This window comes from Gymnoscopelus microlampas (genome assembly GCF_963454915.1).
Source record: "Gymnoscopelus microlampas genome assembly, chromosome: 3".
NCBI lineage: Eukaryota > Metazoa > Chordata > Actinopteri > Myctophiformes > Myctophidae > Gymnoscopelus > Gymnoscopelus microlampas.
The window spans coordinates 50,979,674-51,001,201 of NC_139940.1; the positions used below are offsets into that span (position 1 = coordinate 50,979,674).

General features: G+C 45.1%; 1 protein-coding gene across 1 annotated transcript; it reads right to left on the reverse strand.

Annotated features, from left to right (window-relative positions):
- Positions 1-17,445: 17,445 nt before the first annotated feature.
- On the reverse strand, positions 17,446-19,651 carry LOC311041901 (E3 ubiquitin-protein ligase TRIM47-like; the record flags this gene model as incomplete). The annotated part of the gene is made up of 3 exons (XM_084052383.1): positions 17,446-17,496; positions 18,084-18,458; positions 19,415-19,651. The coding sequence occupies 3 exons, from the start codon at positions 19,649-19,651 to the stop codon at positions 17,446-17,448; spliced, it is 663 nt and encodes a 220-aa protein (XP_083908509.1).
- Positions 19,652-21,528: the final 1,877 nt, after the last annotated feature.

Below are 21,528 nucleotides of genomic sequence, written 5' to 3' on the forward strand. Positions count from 1 at the left end.
CTGGTCACATCTTAGTTGTCGTACAGGCCCTCTGATGGCTATGAATGTTCTAAGCGCATTCATGAAGGCGTCTGTTGTCATGTCGTCTAGTGTTTCTATATGTACTGCTCTGGAGCATAAGCAGGTAAACAACAGTCCATATCGTTTTAACTCCTTTCTTCCTTCCTTTACAATGAAGGGGCCGAAACAGTCAATACCACAGTAAGTGAAGGGAGGGGACGTCTCGGTTCTCTCTTCTGGCAGATTTGCCATTTGTTGAATCTCGGTAGTTCTTCTGAATCTCCTACATGTTACACACTTGTAGATGTGCGAGGAAACCATATTTCCACATCCTAAGATCCATATTCCGTTTGCACGCAGCTCGTTCATGGTCATGCCTCTTCCTTGATGAAGTACACGCTCATGATAATGTTTGACGAGCAGGGCTGACACATGAGACTTCTTCGGTAGTATTGCTGGATGTTTTATGTCATGGTGCAAGGCTGATTGGGATAGCCTTCCTCCCACCCTGAGCACATCATTTTTGTCCAGGAAGGCGTTCAACTGATGCAACTTGTTGTGCTTATTCAAGGTGCCTTCTTTCTGGAGCTTGATCTTCTGGATATCTTCGGCGAAAGCTTCCTCTTGCACCAGCTTGATAATCAGGATTTCCGCATCCTTCCTTTCTTCAAGGCTAGTTGTGTCGTTCGTTCTTGTTTGAAGTTTCTTGAATTCTCTGACAAATCTCTTGAGCCTGGCAACTGCTCTCACAGCTCTAGACCAGTCAGAACATTTTGTGAATCGATTCACAATTGGACTCATTTCCTTCGTGTTGACCGCATGAACATAGACCTTACGAAGCTCAGGGTCGGTCATTTCTACTTCTCCCACCATCTCCTCTTCGAGTGGAAGATTCGGTTCCCAAAGAAAGTCAGGGCCTTTCAGCCAGTTGGACTCTTTCAGCTGAATTGCACTTAGTCCTCTTGAGGCGTGGTCGGCCGGGTTATTTTCAGAGCTGACGTGTCGCCATTGTTCAGGACTTGTGCTAGACCTTATACGTTGTATGCGGTTGGCTACAAACGTGTGAAACCGCTTGGCATCATTGCTCACGTAGCCAAGGACCACCTTTGAGTCAGTCCAGTAATATTCTTGTAGGTTTTCGATCTCGAGCTCCATCTTGACGACTTCGGAAATGCGGACTGAAGTCACAGCTGACGACAATTCAAGCCTTGGAATAGTGGTTAGTTTGGTAGGGGCTACTCTTGCCTTCCCCATTACAAGTGAACAACTAATCTGTCCTGTTTCACTTATCGCTCTGAGATACGAACATGCACCATAGCCATTGGAACTTGCATCCGCGAAGTTGTGCAGCTCATATCGCAATACCTCTCCAAAGCTTAATGGAAGGTATGGTCTTGGAATCTTCATTGCTGCCAAGCGAGGTAGGTCTTTGAGCCAAGACTCCCACCTTGGCAGAATGTGTTCAGGGAGATCTTCATCCCAGCTCACTTTGTCTCTGCATAGCGTCTGAAGGATCTGTTTGCCAACTAGAATAAAAGGGGCCACAAACCCTAGTGGATCATAGACAGAGGCAACGGTTGAGAGAACCCCTCTCCTTGTCAGTGGATTTTCCTTCACTGTGACTCTGAATTGGAATTCATCCACATCGATGCACCACTGTACTCCAAGTGCTCTCTCGATGTGAAGTTCTCCTAAGGCCATGTCTAGATCTTTGGTTTGGGCACATTCTTCGGGTGGTATTGCGCCAATTACTTCTTTGGAATTGGACACAAACTTATGTAGCCGAAGGTTTCCTGTTTTGCACAAGGCTCTTGATTCTTCCACAAGACGTATGCCTTCATCAGACGTCTTTACGCTTGTTAGGCCATCGTCTACATAAAAACTTCTTTGAATGAACTTGATGGACTCTTCGCTGAATGTTCCATGACCCTGTGATGCCAGATGTTTGAGGCCGAAGTTGGAGCAGCCAGGGGATGAAGCTGCCCCAAACAGGTGAACTCGCATTCTGTACACGGAGGGCTTGGTGTTCAGGTCTCCTTTATCCCACCAGAGGAACCTTAGGTAGTCTTGGTGTTCTTTTGCGACGTGGAACTGATGGAACATCTTTTCGACATCACACATTATGGCTATTGGGCCTTTCCTAAATCGACATAGTACTCCAACTAATCCATTAGTTAGGTCCGGTCCTGTCAAGAGGTGATCATTTAGAGAGGTTTCTTGAAAGCGGGCTGAACAGTCGAAAACCACACGGATTTTCCCGGGTTTGTGGGGGTGATAAACTCCGTGGTGCGGGATGTACCATGCTGGATGGTTATCGAGTTCAGGCTGTGGGACCTTCTCGGCATCTCCTCTTGTTATTATGTCATTCATAAAATGTACGTAGTCCTTACAATACTGCTCGTTCCTCCTCAGTCGTCGCTCTAAGGAGACGAGCCTATGAACTGCACATTGCTTATTGTCAGGGAGATTAGGCTTATCTGTCTTGAAAGGAAGTGGAAGTTCGTAGTGGCCGTCTTCCTTCTGTCTTATGCTTTCTTTCACCTTGGACAAGAAGAGAAGGTCTTCTTGAGAAACTGGGTTATTATCTGCAGTGTGATCAGTAAAGTCGAATTCCAAAGCTTTGATTATATCTGTTGGATTAATCTCCTTGACTTGCGTTTTGCACACGAAGCGTACTTTGTCTTTCAGCTCAACTGATGGCTGTACAGCAGGAATTACTTGTCGCATTATAATTCTGTGACTGATTCCAATTGAGTCACTGTAGTCGCTTACTGGGTCCGAGTGGCCAACAATACTCCAGCCGAGATCAGTCCGCTGTGCATACGGATGATTTTCTTCACTGGACAGGACCTCTCTTGGAAGAAGGGCCTGTTGACAGTCATAGCCAATCAGTAAGCCTATTTCACACTCCAACGGTGGTGGAATCTTGTCAGCCAGTTGTTCCAGATGAGGCCATTTTAGAGCAGTTTCAGAGGTTGGAATATGCGACCTGTCTCCTGGAATGAACTCTCTGGTGAAAACTGGTGGCAATGAAATTCTCTTTTCTAGGTTATATCCTCTCACTTGAAGGTTTGTCAGTTTCTGACAGGGTATAACTGTTGACCTTGTAGACATCGTGGATAGCCGCAATCTGACATTTTCTTTGTTTGTGTTCAGTTCTTGGGCCACTTCATCAAGGATGAAAGTCGTATCACTCTGCGTGTCTAAGAGCGCATAGACAAGAACTTCTTGATCTGGCTCCTTTATGGACGAGACCCAGACAGGTATGGTGGTTGACGTTTTCGTGTTTGAACCTTCTTGTATGATTCTGTTGGCATGTGCTGTTTCATCCACCTCTTCCGTGTCTGCTCCATCTCTCCTGTTGTTTTCTCCCCTTGGGGTCGTTGACCTTTGTTGTGCCTTGAAATTGTCATCGTGCAAACATGTTGGGTGTTTCTTCTGACAATTTTCGCAGGTGCCCTTATTTTCACACTCCTTTGAGCGATGACCGGTCTCCAAACATCCGAAGCAAAGCTTCTCAGATTGCACAAACTTGACACGATCTTGAACTGTCTTTTCTACAAACTTTCTGCACACAGCAAGGATATGTCCAGATTTTTTGCAGAAGATGCATGACAGGTTGCTGCTCGGTGTTGCGTTTGTGGACAGAACCTTCGCTTGAAAGGGCTGGCTTCGTGGAAATTTTGCTTTGTCACCTTCTCCACCCTTAAGTGCTTGCATAGAGCATATGGGATCACAAGCAAGGTCTGCTTCTTCTGACAAGAAGTTTACAAACTCTTTGAATGGTGGGTACTCATCCTTTGTTTGTCTGGCTTTCATGGCTCTACGGTTCCATCTGGATGCCAACCAGTCTGGTAATTTCCGCAGAAGGTTTTGATTCTCATTATAGTGGTTGAGGATTTCCAGCGTCTTAATGTAGGGCATTGCAGCTTGGCAGCCTTTGAGGAAGTCAGCCAATTCTCTTAGCTCCTGGCCATCTTTAACGCTTATTTTTGGCCAAGCATGCAGCTTGTCTGTGAAGGACTTCCCAATCATGAGTAGGTTTCCAAACCGTTCTTCTAACAGCTGCCAGGCTGTGTCGTATGCTTCTTCATTTCCTAGTAGGAAGAAACCTTCAATGGCTTTCTTTGCAGTGCCACCTACGTACTTTCTCAAATAGTACAGTTTCTCTTCCTTTGAAATGTTTTTCTTGTCTATTAATGTTCTGAAAGATACTTGCCATTCTTTGTATTTCAAAGGATCTCCAGTGAATACTGTGGGCTCTGGAGCTGGAAGACGATTAATACTTATGGCTTCTGCTAGCACACTGACGAAATCAAGGGTGTTCTGCTCTTGGGGCAGGGGCGTTGCGCTTGTTGCAGCTTGAGGTAGACCTTGGGGACTTGGGGCTTGACTTGTGACTTGTTGATATTGAGGAATGAATGAGGGGCTCGAGAGGTAAGGGACTTGCGTCGTAACTGGTAGGGATTGAGGAATGAATGAGGGGCTTGAGAGGTAGGGAGCTTGCGTCGTAACTGGTAGGGATTGAGGAATGAATGAGGGGCTTGAGAGGTAGGGAGCTTGCGTCGTAACTGGTAGGGATTGAGGAATGAATGAGGGGTTTGAGAGGTAGGGGGCTTGCGTCGTAACTGGTAGGGATTGAGGAATGAATGAGGGGCTTGAGAGGTAGGGAGCTTGCGTCGTAACTGGTAGGGATTGAGGAATGAATGAGGGGTTTGAGAGGTAGGGGGCTTGCGTCGTAACTGGTAGGGATTGAGGAATGAATGAGGGGTTTGAGAGGTAGGGGGCTTGCGTCGTAACTGGTAGGGATTGAGGAATGAATGAGGGGGTTGAAGTGTGTATGGCTTGTGCTGTAAATGGCGGAGATTGGGGAATGAATGGAGGGCTTGAAATATTGAGGGCGTGTGTTGGGACTGGCAGAGGTTGGTGAGTGGATGGGAGGTCTGGGGTATTGAGAGAATTTCCTTCGGTTAGGTCGTAGACTCTTACTCGAGCTTGTGCAGCATTCAACTTCTTCATTTCTTCTAGACGTTCAATCTTTCGTTGCCTTTCCTTTATCACTTGTTGTCTGGCCAGCGTCTCGGCCTCCATTGTTTGTTGTCTAGCCAGCTTCTCGGCTTCTAATTGCGCCAGTCGATTCTTTTCTTCAGCCTGTAACCTTAGATTTTCAGCCTCCATTGATTGTTGTCTGGCTAGTTCTTCAGCCTGTAACCTTAGATTTTCAGCCTCCATTGATTGTTGTCTGGCTAGTTCTTCAGCCTGTAACCTTTGATGTTCGGCCTCCATTGATTGTTGTCTGGCTAGTTCTTCAGATTCAAATTGTGCCAGACGATCCTTTTCTTCAGCTTGTAGCAATAGAAGTTCTCTTGTTTCCCTCTCTTGTTCTTCCAACACTGCCAGAACTTCTTGGGATGCAGCGGCTTCAGCTGCAGCCTCATTTCTTTTGACTGTGTTGCTTGAGCCAGTAGAAGTACAATTTGACTTATGAGACGGTGGCTTTGACCAGGAACTTGTTGAGTCTAGGATTGAACCAGTATCAGGCCATGGATCTTCCTCTTCTTCTGAAGTATGCCCTTGAAGTTTCTTTGTTGCCTTCATAACAATGAATTCTGAAAGAGACACACAGGTGTCTACCTTGCGCCGTATGTCTGGTTCAGGGGTTTGCAGTCGACGTAATTCTTCATAAATGGATGTTACCTCAGAACGGGTGATCTTCACGTTATGAATCAGTACCTTTAATTCTCCTTCGGAGGCCTCAACTGACAATGTTTCCTTGCTTATTCTTGCATGATACCTCCACTTTTCGAAAATCATTCTGTACCGATGTTGTACACCTTTTAGCAATTCTTCTTGAAATTCTCTTCCCTTTTCTGTCGGGGTTCGATTTCTTTCACTTCTTCGTAGTGTTTCCACTTGTTCTGATTCAGTGGCTGTAACCTCAGATAGAGTAGATGCATTGACATCTTCAGTTTCTGTAACCTGGGATTGAACAGGTGGATTGGCGTTTTCCTGGACGGTTTTGGTGCTTTGGTCAGACATTTTTGAATGAATTTGTATGGCATAGAATGAGTATAGATAATGAGCTTAAACTGTCTTAGTAGTGTGTAAACTGTGTGTAAATAACCTGTGTGCACTGTGTAGAGTACTGTATGTGGGAAACTTAGGTAGCCTTTAAAGTTAACTTCAATTTAGAACCAAAATAAGAACCTTGGCAAAAATGCAAGAATTAACCTTAAATACAGATACAATATGCTTAGAAATACCTTAAATCACCTATTCTAAAAATAAGGAAATATTTTTTACAACAGTGGAGTTGTCCTTTAACCTTGGTTACTTTCATAGAAAACAAAAACAAACAAAAAACAAAACACTTTAGTTCTCCTTTAACCTTCTTATTTTTAGGTGTAAAACCAAATGAGTTGTCTTTTAAACCTTTGTTTTAAATAAACACAAAATTAGCTTGTTACCCTTTAAACTTCTTAAACCTTTGTTAAAACACAATGAATTATCCTTTAACTTCTCATCATGAAATACAAATGACTTTAAACGTTTTAGTTTGGTAAAACAAAAAATTACACTCTTAATTTCAATTTAAATGTATTTTCCAACCTTATACTAAACCCTGTTCACTTGCTTATGTGACTTTCTTCTTATTAACCTTATAAATATAACAACTGAAATACCAGCACATAGAATTATCCCCAAACGTGTAGGCTGAGCTCAATGAGCAGGGTAAATAGATCTGAGTCCTTTTGTTGCAATGTCCAAGTTTAACCACTTCTCAGACCACTTTAACTTGAGGTTTGTGGTCGAGAACTTCTTGGCTATGGCTTGAAACGTTGCGCTTTTAACACAGTCTAGCACCGTTGCTTGCAGTGGCTATGCCAACACCTACTTTGTGGGCTTGCTTCTCTTAATGCTGGACGTTCGTTGCGTCGCACCCGCGGTGGTCGCGTCGTCATCCGCGGTGGTCTCGTCGTCTCGCCTACCCGTGCTGTGATGAGCAGTCGAGTTCTCACTGTAGCTCCTCGCACAACATTGAAGACACAGGTCGGGTTCTTTATGAACGGGCATTTATTGCTTCAGGCATTCTCCTCATCCCTCAGTCATGCCGTGAGAACTATATGTTCACACAAAAAATAATAAGCATACAATCAATAACTTGCACAGTAAATAACGTGTAGCCCAAAGCATACATAAATGAAAATACAATGACCTGTAGAAGTGCGCAACGCGCAGGTTAACCACAACGGTAACATCAAAACGAGATCAAACATAAAATACCTCGTTGGCCGCTTGTTGTGGAAAAGAGGTTCTTCGTGCATTGGTTGGTTAGTGTCCTTAGAATGTTCTTTTGACCGTCTGTTCTTGGTTTCAGACGTCTTTAGTGACTTTAGCAGCGCGATATCACATACACTGCAAGTTTACAGAGATTTAGTCGACCAGGTTTGTTTGCACCACCTGTCAGTAATGACATGCAATCAATGCATCAATCAGTAATGGTCCGGTGTGTGCTGCTGACAGACAGGGAACTTTTGTTCCGCCCCAGAACTTTTAATCACATTATGTTTTTACATTTTTAACCTTACATGAAATCAATTATGACCCAAAACATTTATTTATATCATGAAATTAGGAATTATACCATATGAACTTAATTTTCTGTATTTTAGCAATTTTAGTATTTTTATAGTCTGCATTTTAATAACAGCACTTACAGGCTACCTTTCATCAGCTTAAATGTTATGGTGTTCCACTTCCACGTTTTCAGCTCATTTATTTGCCATCACTTCAAATTTCACTTGTTTATCCTCTTTCTCTCTCCTGATCGGATAAAATTGGTATCCTTACCCCACGAGAGACAGAGAGGCCCCTGTTACTGCTCTTTAGCAGCAATGATTACTATCACAATATAGAGCTATTTAACCCTTATTAGAACTAGGGCTGGGACTCAATTAAATCTAATTAATTGGAGGCTTTGTAATTAATTAATCGAAATGATTTGCATGTTTAATCGCATGTACATTTTTTTTTATCAAGGTGGTACTAAACAGATCAGTACAAGTTTGACCATAAAGTGAAGCAATTTAAGGAATATATTCAGAGATTCAGGTCCACGCTTCCATCAGAGAGAATTAAGCAAAGCAGTCTAATCAGCTTCTTCTCCCATTGCCTGCACTGGGGTTTGTTGTCTGTTGGTTGGTATGTTCAGTACTTCACTAGGCAAAGAAAACACACCTTTATGGACGTTTAAGGGTTTTATTGAATAAAATGAATATGAAATGAAATGGAATGAAATGGAATGAAATGGGATGAAATGGAATGAAATGAAATGAAATGGAATGGAATGAAATGAAATGGAATGGAATTGGATAAAGTAATGTAATGTGATGTAATGTAATAAAGTAATAATAATGGAATGGAATGGAGGGGTGGATGGTTCCGGGGGAGGGTCGCCGACCCTGGAGTCTCTGGGGTGGAGGTCGTTAGCGTGGCCAGCACGGTGCTCGAGGTAGGTAATGGGAGTCATCGGCACGGCACGTTTAGGCTGTTACCCCCAAAGAGATAGCAAGGATCGGAAACTAGATAAGTGAATTATGTGCAATTCTGAGGTCCTGGAGGTTAGTGCGGATGTACCTCTGGTAGGCCTGGGAGGACCATCTACCTAGCAACTGTACGGTGTGGTCCTGGAGGCCTTGGCTAGCGGCAGTTGAAGCGGCGCCGATGCGAAACGAATGGCCTGAGAAATTCTCTGCGGAGAATCCGGATCGGGTGAGGATTTGGCGGAGGTGGTGAAGGAACCAGCTGCGGGTGGCTGCGGTTCCATGTTCGTTAATGAACAGCGGGTCTGATGGTAGGGCGTTTAGGGAAAGTCTGGTGCGGACATAATTAGCCAAGGGTTCGAAAGGGCTAACTGGGGAATTGAGGCGGAACAGATAGATGGGTGTTAGCCTGTACTGGGACGATTTGCTCTGTTTGATTGTGAAGACAAGCGTGTTGTTGTCGTGGACTGCTAAGTCGGAAAGGCAGGGGGAGATGGAGGGATCGAAAACAGTATTGGCTGTGGTGAATTCGGAACATCTAAGAAAACCGAAGAAGGCTAACAGAAACATGGATTCAAGCGTGGAGTTTGTGAGGGGGTTGGCGTAGCCGGATCTAATGGTGTGGATACAGGCGGTGAGTATATCTAAAGTGAGGGGTAAACGACTGGGAGGAAGGCGCGGTTCGTTGCGCTGCAATCCTTTGAGTATGAGGCCAGAGAATGGCCTACGGGAAGATGATGTCCGAAAATGGAGGAACCGGGACTGGATGCGGGTCGGAGAGTGGAGCCAGTGTCTTGAACTTCTGAAACGAAAAGCGGGAAAGTGAATCAGCTATTGCATTGTGGTGACCTAGGATGTGGGCAGCTCTGATAATGAATTGGTGGGTGACGGAAAGCCATGTGAGGCGGCGCATGAGTGACATGATGGGGAGTGATGAGGAACGGCCTTTATTGATGATGTGGACGACGGACAGGTTATCGGAATGGATGAGGATACTGTGACTGGTCCATTCTGATCCCCACAGGGCTGCGGAAATTACGATGGGGTAGAGCTCGTACAGAGTGGATGATTGGGTGTGATCCGGGTCGAGCTGGTGGAAGCCGTCTGGCCAGGGGGACGAGAACCATCGTCCTGCATAATAGCCTCCGAATCCTGCGGAGGGGGCGGCATCTGTGTAGAGCTGAATGTCCTCTGGGGAGGAAATGAAATCATTATAGAAAAATGTTATTCCGTTCCAATTTGAAAGGAGGAGATGCCAAAGTCGGAGTTCCATCTGGCACTGGGGGTCAAAGGTGACCTGGTGATGGAGGGAAGGGACAGAGGCAGAGAGGTGTAGGAGATTGGAAATGAACGAAAGGCCTTGGGGAATGATGCGCATAGCATAGTTGAGGTGGCCGAGTAGGGAAAGGAGCTGCTGTTTGCTACACTGAAGGATGTCCAGGTAATTGGAAAGGAGCAGGGTGATCCGGTTGAGTTTTTCGGGGGGTAGGGAGGCTTGGAAAGTGACAGTGTCCAGGGTGATTCCGAGGAATTCGATGTCAGTGAAAGGACCTTCCGTTTTCTCCAGGGCGAGGGGGACGCCTAGTGCGTTGAAAACTGAGGTCAGTGTTGTGAGGCCGGAGGCAGGAGGGGCTGAAAGAGGGGTGACTACTAAGAAATCGTCCAGCAGGTGAGTGACGTAAGGGAGTTTGTAATTGTTGGTCAAAATCCAGCAAAGGGCTTCGGCCAGGGTGTCGAATAATGTGGGGCTACTCTTACACCCGAATGTTAAACGGACTGCAAAGTAGTAGGCGTCCTGCCAGAAAACCCCAAAAAGGGGCCAACTGTCTGGGTGGAGTGGGAGGACCTTGAAAGCTGCGGTGACATCTGCTTTTGCAAGCCACGCGCCTTTACCGGCTAGCCTGATCAGGTTGATGGCGCCGTCTACAGTGGAATATTGCATGGAATAGTGTTGGCTAGGGATGAGGCTGTTAATGCTAGGTGTGGAAGTGCCGTGGGGGGAAGAAAGGTCAACAATGACTCTCTTTTTCCCGGAATATTTCCTAGTGGCAATACCGATTGGACTGATGCGGAAGGCGGGGAATGGTGTTGTGGAAAAGGGGCCGATCATGAATCCGTTGGCCACTTCCTTGGCCAACAGGGTGGTGACTGTGTCGGGGTCCGTGGTGGCGGACTGGAGGTTGCGGCAAAGGTGTGAATCGGTGGGGAGGGTGATGAGGCCAGGGGAAAAAACGAAATTGAGGCCTCCTAGTAGGAAGCAGACGGTTGCTGGGTCTGGGTGATTTGAAAGTTCGGCAGCCAAGGCGGGAATATTTATGGGAGTAGAGAGATGCGTTAAATGTCAACTAGGGCGGGAAGGTTTGGTGGGGTGTTGGGGGCAGGAAGCCCTGGCGTGTGCGCCGCCGCAGTGATTGCAAACATGCAGTAGTTTGCAGGAATTTGAATTGAAACCTAAATCATTAAAATTGTTACAGACCATATATTTTCCGCAAAACAACACCGGGCGCCCACGCCGGTCGGTTGTTTTATTGTGTGCGGGGTATATGGAGGAGGGTGTGGGAGGCGCAGTGGGTAGGTCAAGGAGGGAGGGCGGGGGGGGGCCGGGGGCTGGTCTGGCTGTGGTGGCACGGGAAGTTGATGGCCGGGAAGCGGCTAGGGTGCACAGGCTGGCGGGGTGGGCGGGGTTCCCGCAGAGGCTGCAATTAACTGCCGCCCTGCCAGCGTAGAGGCGGCAGTACAGCTCCAAATCTAGTTGGCCCCAGTAGGTGGCCAGGTTCCATTGCTGGATCCTGGCAGCAGCTGTGGCTGCGAATTGGCGGTGGTATTCCTGGTAAAGGGTTCCTCCGAATCGAAAGGCCTGGTCTAGTACCACCGCCAGGTAGTCGTCTAGTTCTTGGCGGCGGGCTGGGAAGACGGAGCAGATAACATCCCGGTAGATACCGAAAGCCAGGCAAAATTCTGCTACGGTGAGGACGGGTGATCGTGTGGGGCCGGCGCTGCGGAGCTGAATTGATATGTCGCCGCAGTCCACAAAGCGGGGTTCATTATTGCTGGAGGGGCGAAGGAGTGCACTTAGGTCGACGGCGTTACCTAGGAGGATCTGGTTGCGGAGGGATGTTGAGATGGGCTGGGGGTTCCTGGAAATGGCGTTGGGTGGTGGGTCCACGGGTAGGGCTGTGGAGAGGGAAAAGGGAGGATGGGGGGAGGGGTTATTGAGAGGAGGACAGGACAGCAAAGAGGGTGGTAGAGAGGCGATGCCACCGCTGTTAGTGGCAGCGATGTTTGGCTGGGTGGCATGCCCTGGAGTGGAAAAGAAATTGAAAGGCGTAGCCTGGGTTGTACTGGTGCCAGGTGTGGCCACTACAGCACTTGGTATTTGAGGAAAAGTGACAGAGGAAGATTGAGGTGGATGTAGGGATGGGTGAGGGGGAGGGGGGGATGAAAGTGCAGCCTGCGGGACAAGGGATGATAAAGCAGACAAAAAAGACATTAGAGGGTAGGTGGCAGGCACAGGGTTAACATTAAACGGAATTGTATTGGCAGTAGTAGTGGTGGTGGCAGTAGTAGTCATCGTAGTAGTGGCAGGTAGAGAGGGTGTAGTAGTGGTGGTGGCAGTAGTAGTCATCGTAGTAGTGGCAGGTAGGGAGGACGTAGTTGCAAGCTGGCTGGTGGAGACGGTGATCTGGGCAGGCGCTGCCTGGCCAGCCCTAGGGTGGTGGGTGACGTCATCCGGGGGCGCCGCTCTGGCTGGAGCGGTGCGACGCGTGACGTCATCGGGTGACGCCTGGCTTGAAGAAGGCCCCGGTGTTGTTTGTTCTGTAACGAACAGCTGGAACAACCCCGCCTTATTCAAAGAACGGGGGAAAACGATGCCACGGTTTCGGAGCTGCCGCTGTAGACCCGCCACGGTCCAATCTCCTATTTCCGTCTGCGGGGTCCGGGTGCTTCGGTGGCTCCGGTCAGGGGAGCGAGTCGAGCGGTTTTGCCGACGCTGGCTCCTCGGTGTAGCGGGGATAGCCGGCGGGGATCTCCGAGCCGCTCTGTGTTGTAGTTGGTCCGATCTCCTGGAGGTTCGGCCCCGTTCCTGTTCCTGATTGTTCGGGTGGTGGTGTGTAGATGTGCGGGACCGACCTGGAGTTGCGGTGGAGGGTAGACCCGAAAGTGGGATGAAGGAGGAGCGACGGGAGAAACTGGAACGTCTGGAAAAGGCGGAAGAGACGGAGTTGCTGGGTGAAATGGAGTGGCGGTGGCGGCGGTTCTGAGGCTGGTTGGCAGGTAAGCTACTCCTGGTGTGGCGTGAAGTGGTGGTATGTCCAGACTGGTTGCTGGACTGGCTGGGTGGGATGACGGATTCGTCTTCTGACGTGAAAAGGTCGATAGAACTCATTTTGCTTATGAGAGAGGTACTAGCTAGCGCGAGCGAGCTTGGTACAATACGAAAAGCATAGAGGCTTCTGGGTAGAATGGGCACGGTATAAATAGTGCCAGTTAGATGGGTGAGTGGGTGGAGTAAAGGTGTGTTTCTCCGCCTCCTGAACATCTGTTGTGCCAACGCCATAAAAGACAACAACAGACCTGCTTTACGGCAGTGTCGTAACGTAGCTCTCTTAAAGGCACAGTCACATATATAGCATATATGACAGACATCATACTGAAGAATGGATTAAACTGAAGTTCCAAGGGTTTTGTCAAAACGTTATTATAGCATCATTGCTATTATATAGTGTTTGTTCAGTAACAGATGTCTCCCCGTCTCTCAATTTACATTTATAATACATTTTCAGGTGGGTTACAAATTTCATCCAATCAGCAGAGAGAACTCCTCAAGATCATTTATTAAGAACAAAATAATAATATGATAATAATGATGATAAAAATAATAAATGGTAAATGGAGCATTTATATACTCTAGCGGGTGACATGAAACACAGGTCACACTAATTTATTGCCTCCCATACTACAGGCTTTAGTAGCCTTCCCAGACATATTTCCACCTGTACAAACTGTTTCAACACTTAGAAATGTATTGTACAGTAGGGGCCGGTTAAAACACAATAAAGACATTTAAAACTAACCCTAACCTCTCCTTTGAGGAATATTCTTGCTTAGATTCTTCAATGTTTCTGTCCAATCTGACAGACAGCCAACCTGTGTACCATCAGTCTGCTCCAGTTCAAATATCTCCAGTTGCCTTCTGACTTCATTAATCCATGTTTACTATGATGGCTGGTTAGAAAAACAAGAAACACATTTAAATCTCACCTCTCTTTGATATCTCTGGCCAAGTTGTCTTCAGGATGTTGTCTAGTTGGTCTCTCAGACCAGACACCACATCAATCACATCTGTGAAGGACCTTAGAGGACAGATGACCACACTGGGTGAGACTGGAGATCCACTGGAACTGGAGAGAGACTGGAAACTCTGGAGAGAGACAAGTAAACCAGTATAGACAGAGATAGATTAGAATATTGATCACAATTGGTGGAGTTGAGCTGATGTCCTTGTTGTTCAACCAGCACACACTACGAACACAAATTGTACAGGGCAGATATTGAATAATGTTATACTTTAAAAATATTTTACAAAACAGTGGAAGAAGCCAATCTACAAGTTCAAAAGCTGATCTTGTAGATCTTCTATTTTTTTTTAAATGTTTACAATTATGACAATTGTAGAAAAATAATTGTGATTATCTCAAATAATTGTGATTAGGCCATTACTGTATGTAATAATTGTGACAGGCCTAATTCTGACATTGTTATTGTGGTCTGTACAACTACTGTATACTAGAACTATGTTAGTATTAGTAACTACCAGCATCAATAATGTCATGTTATGCCATGTCATGTAATATACTATGATGTAATGGAATGTAATATAATATGACATGATGGAATGAGATGAAATATGAAGCTGATTTCTCCTAAATGAGTCAAAACCAAACAGTAAAATGCCATGTGTGGAACCTGAATGAAAGTGATGATGTCATCAGTGTTGGACAGCTCCTCCAGGTCAGCATGTCTCCTCTCCAGCTGCTCCATGTGGTCCTCCAGCTGCCTCAGGAGAGCCTCAGTCTGAGCCACTGCAGTCTGCTGCTGATCTCTGATCAGTTCTTTAAGCTCACTGCGTCTTCTCTCAATGGAGACCATCATCTCACTGAAGATCCTGTCACTGGCCTCCACTGCTGCTTCTGCAGAGCTCTGCTTCACACACACACACACACACACACACACACACACGCACGCGCACACGCACACGCACACGCACACACTTCTGAGTTATCCTTGACATGAAAAGGTGTTGAGCACCACTGATATAGCAATTTACGTTTTTCATGGCGAATGCATCGCAGTGAGTTTGTAGATCTGCTATTTTCTGAAATTTGTGAGAGAATGTGAAAAATAATTAATAATTTTGAAACATTTTAACAACACTTATCTTATACGTGGGTTGCTGCCGGCATAAAATATGTTCAAATGGGGGTCTGCAGCCAAATACATATTAATTGGTTTAAGAACCACTGCTTTAGTTCTTCTGATGACACAAGGCCAGGGCAGGAATTTCACGGCGGCCACGGCGGCCATGGCCGTCGTTGCCCCTCTCATTGGCCGTGTGCCCCTCGAATAATGACATGCCTTCACGGCCACAGTGGCCGTGGTGCCCCAGCTGCGCCCAGCAACTGATTTCACAGTTTTTCCTCTGCGCGATTTTCCTGTCAACACGTTTTTTTTTAGACACCAGTCCCTTTGGTTGAGCTGCGCAGCTACAACATGCACAGTGGTAGGTAGGTTTGATTTTGAGCCTCCTATCCTTCGGAATCCCGCAACACCGTGTAATAGACACAAAAGCATTACCGGGCCAAACCGGAGTTAAATCTAACGCAGCCTGTTGAATGGTAGGTTTGATTTCTAGCCTGAGAGAGAGAGAGAGGATTCCGTAGTCCTACAGACCGATGTGCCCCAATGTTTTTTTCAACAGCAAAATATAGATGAATACATCTAATAAAATACAGCGAAATCCCCAAATTATGAGTCTTAATATAAAGCAAGCAACAGAATAACTGCAGACAAATTAAAAGTTTAGGCTATCAATATCATACAAAAGAGTGACCTCACCGCTCTGATGGACAAGAAATATATATTCCTTTTGCAAACCACATCCATAATATCTGTTCGTTTGTCAACAATGTTCTAATTGGGAAGTTTATTTCAACAGCTAGAATGTGACAGTTTTAGTCCGTTTGTTGGTGCGCAACACAGCCCTCGTTAAGTGAATTACTTTCACCTGCAGCGCAGTGTGTGGAGTGTGCGCAACAGGGCATATCTCCGCCAAGCCAGGGTGACCTACCCAGGCTCATGAAATTCATATGCAGGCATAGTAGCCAATTAGAATGAAATCTGCAAAAACGGACTCATACAGAACCATATATTGGCTATATATTATGGCTGTGGGGTGGAAATCTTGTATGTTCCTTTTTTATTATTATTTAAAAACAATTTAAAATCGTGAAAATAGCCAATCTACAAGCTGTAATTATTAATAATTAAGAAATACTATATTTTAAAGAGTGAAAAATCAACTGAAGTCATTATTAGTGCAAGTTCAATCACATTTCATTTGAATGAAAATAACTTGTGGGGAAAAGACAAAATCTCTACCAGAGGTCTTCAACAGGGGGTCCGCGACCCCTAGGGGGTCCGTGAAGGTACTGCAGGGGGTCCGCGAAGGTACCGCAGGGGGTCCGCGAAATTGTTGTTTGATTAAAAAAAAAATTGTTTTTAAAAACTTTAAAAACTTTTTTTCATTCTTTTTTTTTTCAAAAATGTAAATTTGACTTTAAACATAACATGACATATTTTAATAGCTTAGTAATGAATGCACAATAACATGGTATGTTTATACATATTTTGTAGAGAAAGATCAGTGGTGTCAGTTAAGCAAAAGCTAAGGTATGGCAAGGTTAGGGTTGCCAACTCCCAGAGATTAAAATAAGGGACATCTATCCTTTTTTTTAGGGGATCAAAACCCCTGAAATGCATAGAAACTATGCATTATACCTACTGTATAACACAATGCAAACACAATGGTCTTACACCTGCATTAGGCTACTATTCATGATTTTATTTCTCTTTTTTTTTCTGGAGCCAAGGTATGGCACCTGCCATGCCTTGCCATAACCAATTGACGCCCCTGAGAAAGGTCCTTTTGCACACCTACTGGGTCAACCTGTGCGTAGGAGCAGGCAATTTTCTCATGTGTATTTATATAAAACACAATTTTATGCATACATGTATGATATATATAGTAGCCTACCCCCTACCTACCCTACGAGGTAGGGGGTCCCTGCTCCATCACCCCATCAGTTTGGGGGTCCCTGGCCTGAAAAGGTTGAAGACCCCTAATCTGTGAATCTAATGTGATGAATGTGACCCCTACTTCAGTCAATGAAGTCCAGGGCTGAATGTGACATATTGAGACCTATATAACCAAATATTGGTCATTTGCCAACACATTATTTTGTGAAATAAATGGGTTGTATTTCACAGATAGTTATACAATTCTTATAATATGTTAAAATACAATCATCCTTAACCTTCAAGTTAAATGCATTATTTCCGTGGACTTTTTGGACTTAAAAAACTTTTTTTTTTTTGGATGGCCTTCCTGCCCTGGCATTTGGCCTTTGTGCCCTCCAAAAAAATACAACACCAAAGGCCAAGTGGCCTTGCCCCTAAAATGACGAAATTCCAGGCCTGCACAAGGCACAGTCTCATCCATATTATACGTAGCATCACCATCTTTCCTCTTTCCACAGTAAAGACAAGAACAAGAATTATTATCATAATATCAGCTCACGTTCAGGGCCTCCATGACCTGTCTCAGGTCTTTCAGCTCCTTCTTTTACTCCTGGATCTTCTGCTGGACTTCCTTCTGAATTGTCACCGGCTTTTTCTGCAAGAAACAGGAAGAGACAGTTTGGCTTGTAAACAAAGTACATTTTCAAGTCAGGATACCTATTCTATCCAATCAGGAGAGAGAGAATTCATACAGGATACAGGGTAAAAACAAGTTCAGTTGGAGACAGTTTAGTTTGGATCCACAAATCATCTTAACCCATTTAGACCAGGAACACCTATATGTTATACCTTTCAAGCAGGGAACACCTCTGTGTGTTGTTGTTGCTATATACATTATATACATTATATAGCATTATCATAATTATTATTATCTGGAATTGAAAATGTATATATTTTTTCAAAAACTTAGGTCAGGATTTAGAAGGCGTTCTTAACTGTGTACTCACTCAACTCAACTGAGTAACTTCTCCAAAATAAAAAATTGCAGTGACAAGATTAATGGACATGAAATATGATTCATGAAAAGTTATCAATCACCTCTTTTTTCATTGGGTCTTTTAATACTTTTTATTGTACAACACCCTGGTTTGTGTGCTTTTAATGTTTTAATGTTTACGGTTATTTAGTTCTGCTTTAAAACATGCTCTATCTTATGATTTCTTCAAGTGATCATGGTCCTACCTGTTTCTCAGTCTTCTCTGCAGCAGCTGACACCGTGTCATGGCCCTTATGTTCATCCATGAGGCACTGATAGCAGATACACTGGCGGTCTGTGCGACAGAACACCTCCATCAGCTTGTCATGACTGGAGCACATCTTCTCCTGCAGTTTGTTGGTGGCTGGGATTCGTTTGTGCTTCTGCAACGCAGGAACATTGTAGTGAGGCTGGAGGTGAGTCTCACAGCAAGAGACCAGACACACCAGACAAGACATGAGAGCTTTGTGACGTCTGGCTCCGGTGCAGAAATCACAGGCCACGTCTGCTGGACCGGCGTACAGCAGAGCAGCAGAGACAGAAGACTGCTGACCTCCTGTACTGCTCAGCTTCATCACAACCTGGAAGTAAAGAGAAGAGGAGGGGAGGTCACTCACTGATGACAAATACAACACAGTCATTGTGAGGTTCATGGTGATAAACACAGTGAGACATTACAGGTATTAGTTCATCTAGTAGTAAGATGATTGTAACATTATCTGAACACTGTGGTTCTGAACTTTTGTATTACATAAAGTTGATCGCTTTATGTTGTTAAAAATGTACAATTTAAGCATTTAGCAGACACTCTTAACCACTAGAACCCTATGTATCTGCTATTATGTTTGCTGACATGCCAAGAATAGGGACACTAGAGTTTAATGGTTTAATGGTTAATGGTTAACCAGTGACTAACACAGTCAAAGATCAGAGTAAATTACCCTAGTCAAAAAAATGGCAGCATAAGGTAAGTAAACTGCAAATAAACTAAGATAACAGGTAAACATCAAACCTAGCATCTGTTTAATCCAGTGGTTCTCAAACGTTTTCATGTCAAGGACCCCCAAATTAATATGTATTTGGCCACGGACCCCCATATGAAAATATTTTTTGCCAGGGAGCCCCATATAAGATTTATGTTGTTAAAATGTTTCAAAAAATATTGCATAATTCTGTTGTGATGCATTGTGAGCATGTAGATCATCAATTTTCAAATATCTGATGGATAAGGTTACAGTGGTTAAACAGACTGTGATGCTTTTTAACACATTTTGTTGGGTACCCCCTGGAACTCCCTCATGGACCCCTGAGGGTCCCCAGACCCCACTTTGAGAACCACTGGTCTAACATACTATCTAAATGACATTCTTATAGTATTTGTGGACAAACAATATATATATCATTAATGAATCAAAATACATAACAATGTGAACAAGTAACATAGTATAACTACCATCTATCAAAATAGTCAACACAGAGGTTTCTGTAGCAGAACATGTAGTTTAATGTGTGGTTGTAACTTGTAAGGTCATCTCACCTCAGCCAGCATGGTGTTCTTCCTCAGAACAGGTCTGGGACTGAAGCTCTCTCTGCACTGGGGACAGCTGTAGACTCCAGTCTCCTCATACTGGTCCCAGTAACCCTCAATACAGCTTCTACAGTAACTGTGTCCACACTGTAGAGTCACTGGTTCCTTTAGAAGGTCCAGACAGACAGGACAGCAGAACTGGTCCTGGTCCAGATCACATGTCTGTTGCTGCTGTTGTTCTGCCATTTGACTGACAACCACACTCACACTGAGAGAAACATACCTTGGTTTACTCTGAAGAGAGACTGAGAGAGAAAACAACAGCTCTGAGTTTCGTTTCTTCTGAAGAAAAGTAGGAGAGGCAAAGGGAAGGACTTCCTGAATGTTTGCAGTGGCAGTGGTTTTAAAGAGACAGTCGAGTCAATGTGTAGCACAAACAGGTTCAGCTTGTGGTTGAACGTTGTACAGCTGGACAGCCTAGTGGTGGTGACACAATCAGGGGTATTTATTTGGGGTAAAGTATGGCAGAAAATGTGTATGTCAAATATCTCGACTTTCTCACTAGTTCCACATTCTCTCCACTTCCTCCAGACTCCAGTGAGATCATATATTATAGTGAAACGCTCTAATACTCTCTAGGATTACAAATATGTCATGGCAAGACAAGACAAGACAAGACAAGACAAGACAGGTGAACTTGATCACAATAGAGGAGAGACCTGAAAATTATACAAGGGTGACATCTGGTGGCCAATTCAGTGATGCTTTATTGCTGTTGTGTCGTTGCTTGTCATCTGTATTCTCTTTTCTTTTGTCCCCTCACTTCAGGTTCAGCTGGAGTTGGACCTGAAGTGTTGATGGAATTATTCATTGTGTGTTATTTCAGGAAACAAGATTAAGTTCTTAGTGATTAAGTGAGAAAAATGGGAGGAGCAGCATTGTCAAATTGAAGGATGAATGAATACCATTCAGTATTGTGACCTCAGTGAACAGGACAGTGGTACAGTCGACTGGACCTTTGGTTTAACAGCTTTAACTGTCAGGGGACACATGATCTCATGGCCACACATGAACATGTAACCTAGTGTTCAGTACACTTGTCATTGGAAGCAAACTGGATTTTGCTCAAATTCGTCTTCTGAGTTGCATTTCATCTCATCACGTGTAGCCTATAGTTGATACTGTTAATGTAATTGTTGTACTTTGCACAATTAATTAATAATTTAATTAAATGAATAACCCTGATACTGCCACTAATCTTCTTTTCTCTACTCTATCCTCTTCCCTGGACCATCTCTGTCCCCTCACCACCAGGCCTGCACGCCAAACTCCACCTGCTCCCTGGTTGTCGGACTCAGTGCGTACTGAGAGACGGTGCCTAAGAGCAGCTGAGCGTAAATGGAGAAATGGCAACCTCCCGGAGGACCTTCTTACCTTCCAATCCCTCCTTTCTACCTTTTCCTCCTCTCTATCAGCTGCTAAAGCTGCTTTCTTCTGCACTAAAATTCAGGCTTCTGCTTCCAACCCTAAAAAACTCTTTGAAACTTTCTCCTCTCTCCTGCAACCACCTCCCCCTCCTCCCTCCTCCTCCCTCCTCCCTGACGATTTCGCCAACTTCTTTGACAAGAAGGTGAACGATATCCGATCCTCATTCCCTCCTCCCCCGGCTGGTGCCCTGCGCACTACCCACACCCGTCCGTCTTCCACCCTCCCCTCTCTAGCTTCATCTACTCCTCTCCCCCCCCCCCTCCACCTCTCTATCCCACTTTTCTCCCCTTTCCCCTAACGAGGTCCTTCTCCTTGTTACCTCTAGCCGCCCCACCTCATGCTCTCTGGACCCTGTCCCATCCCCTCTGCTGCAGTCCACTGCACCTGAACTTCTTCCCTTCTTAACCCACCTTATTAACACCTCTCTGACATCTGGTTACTTTCCCTTTATTTTCAAGACTGCCAGAGTCACCCCCTCCTCAAGAAACCGACACTTGACCCCTCTGAAGTCAAGAACTACAGACCGGTTTCCCTTCTATCCTTCCTATCTAAAACTCTCGAACGTGCTGTGTTCAAACAACTGTCCTCGTATCTCCACCAGAACAACCTCCTGGGTCGCTCCATGCCGCTAGAGC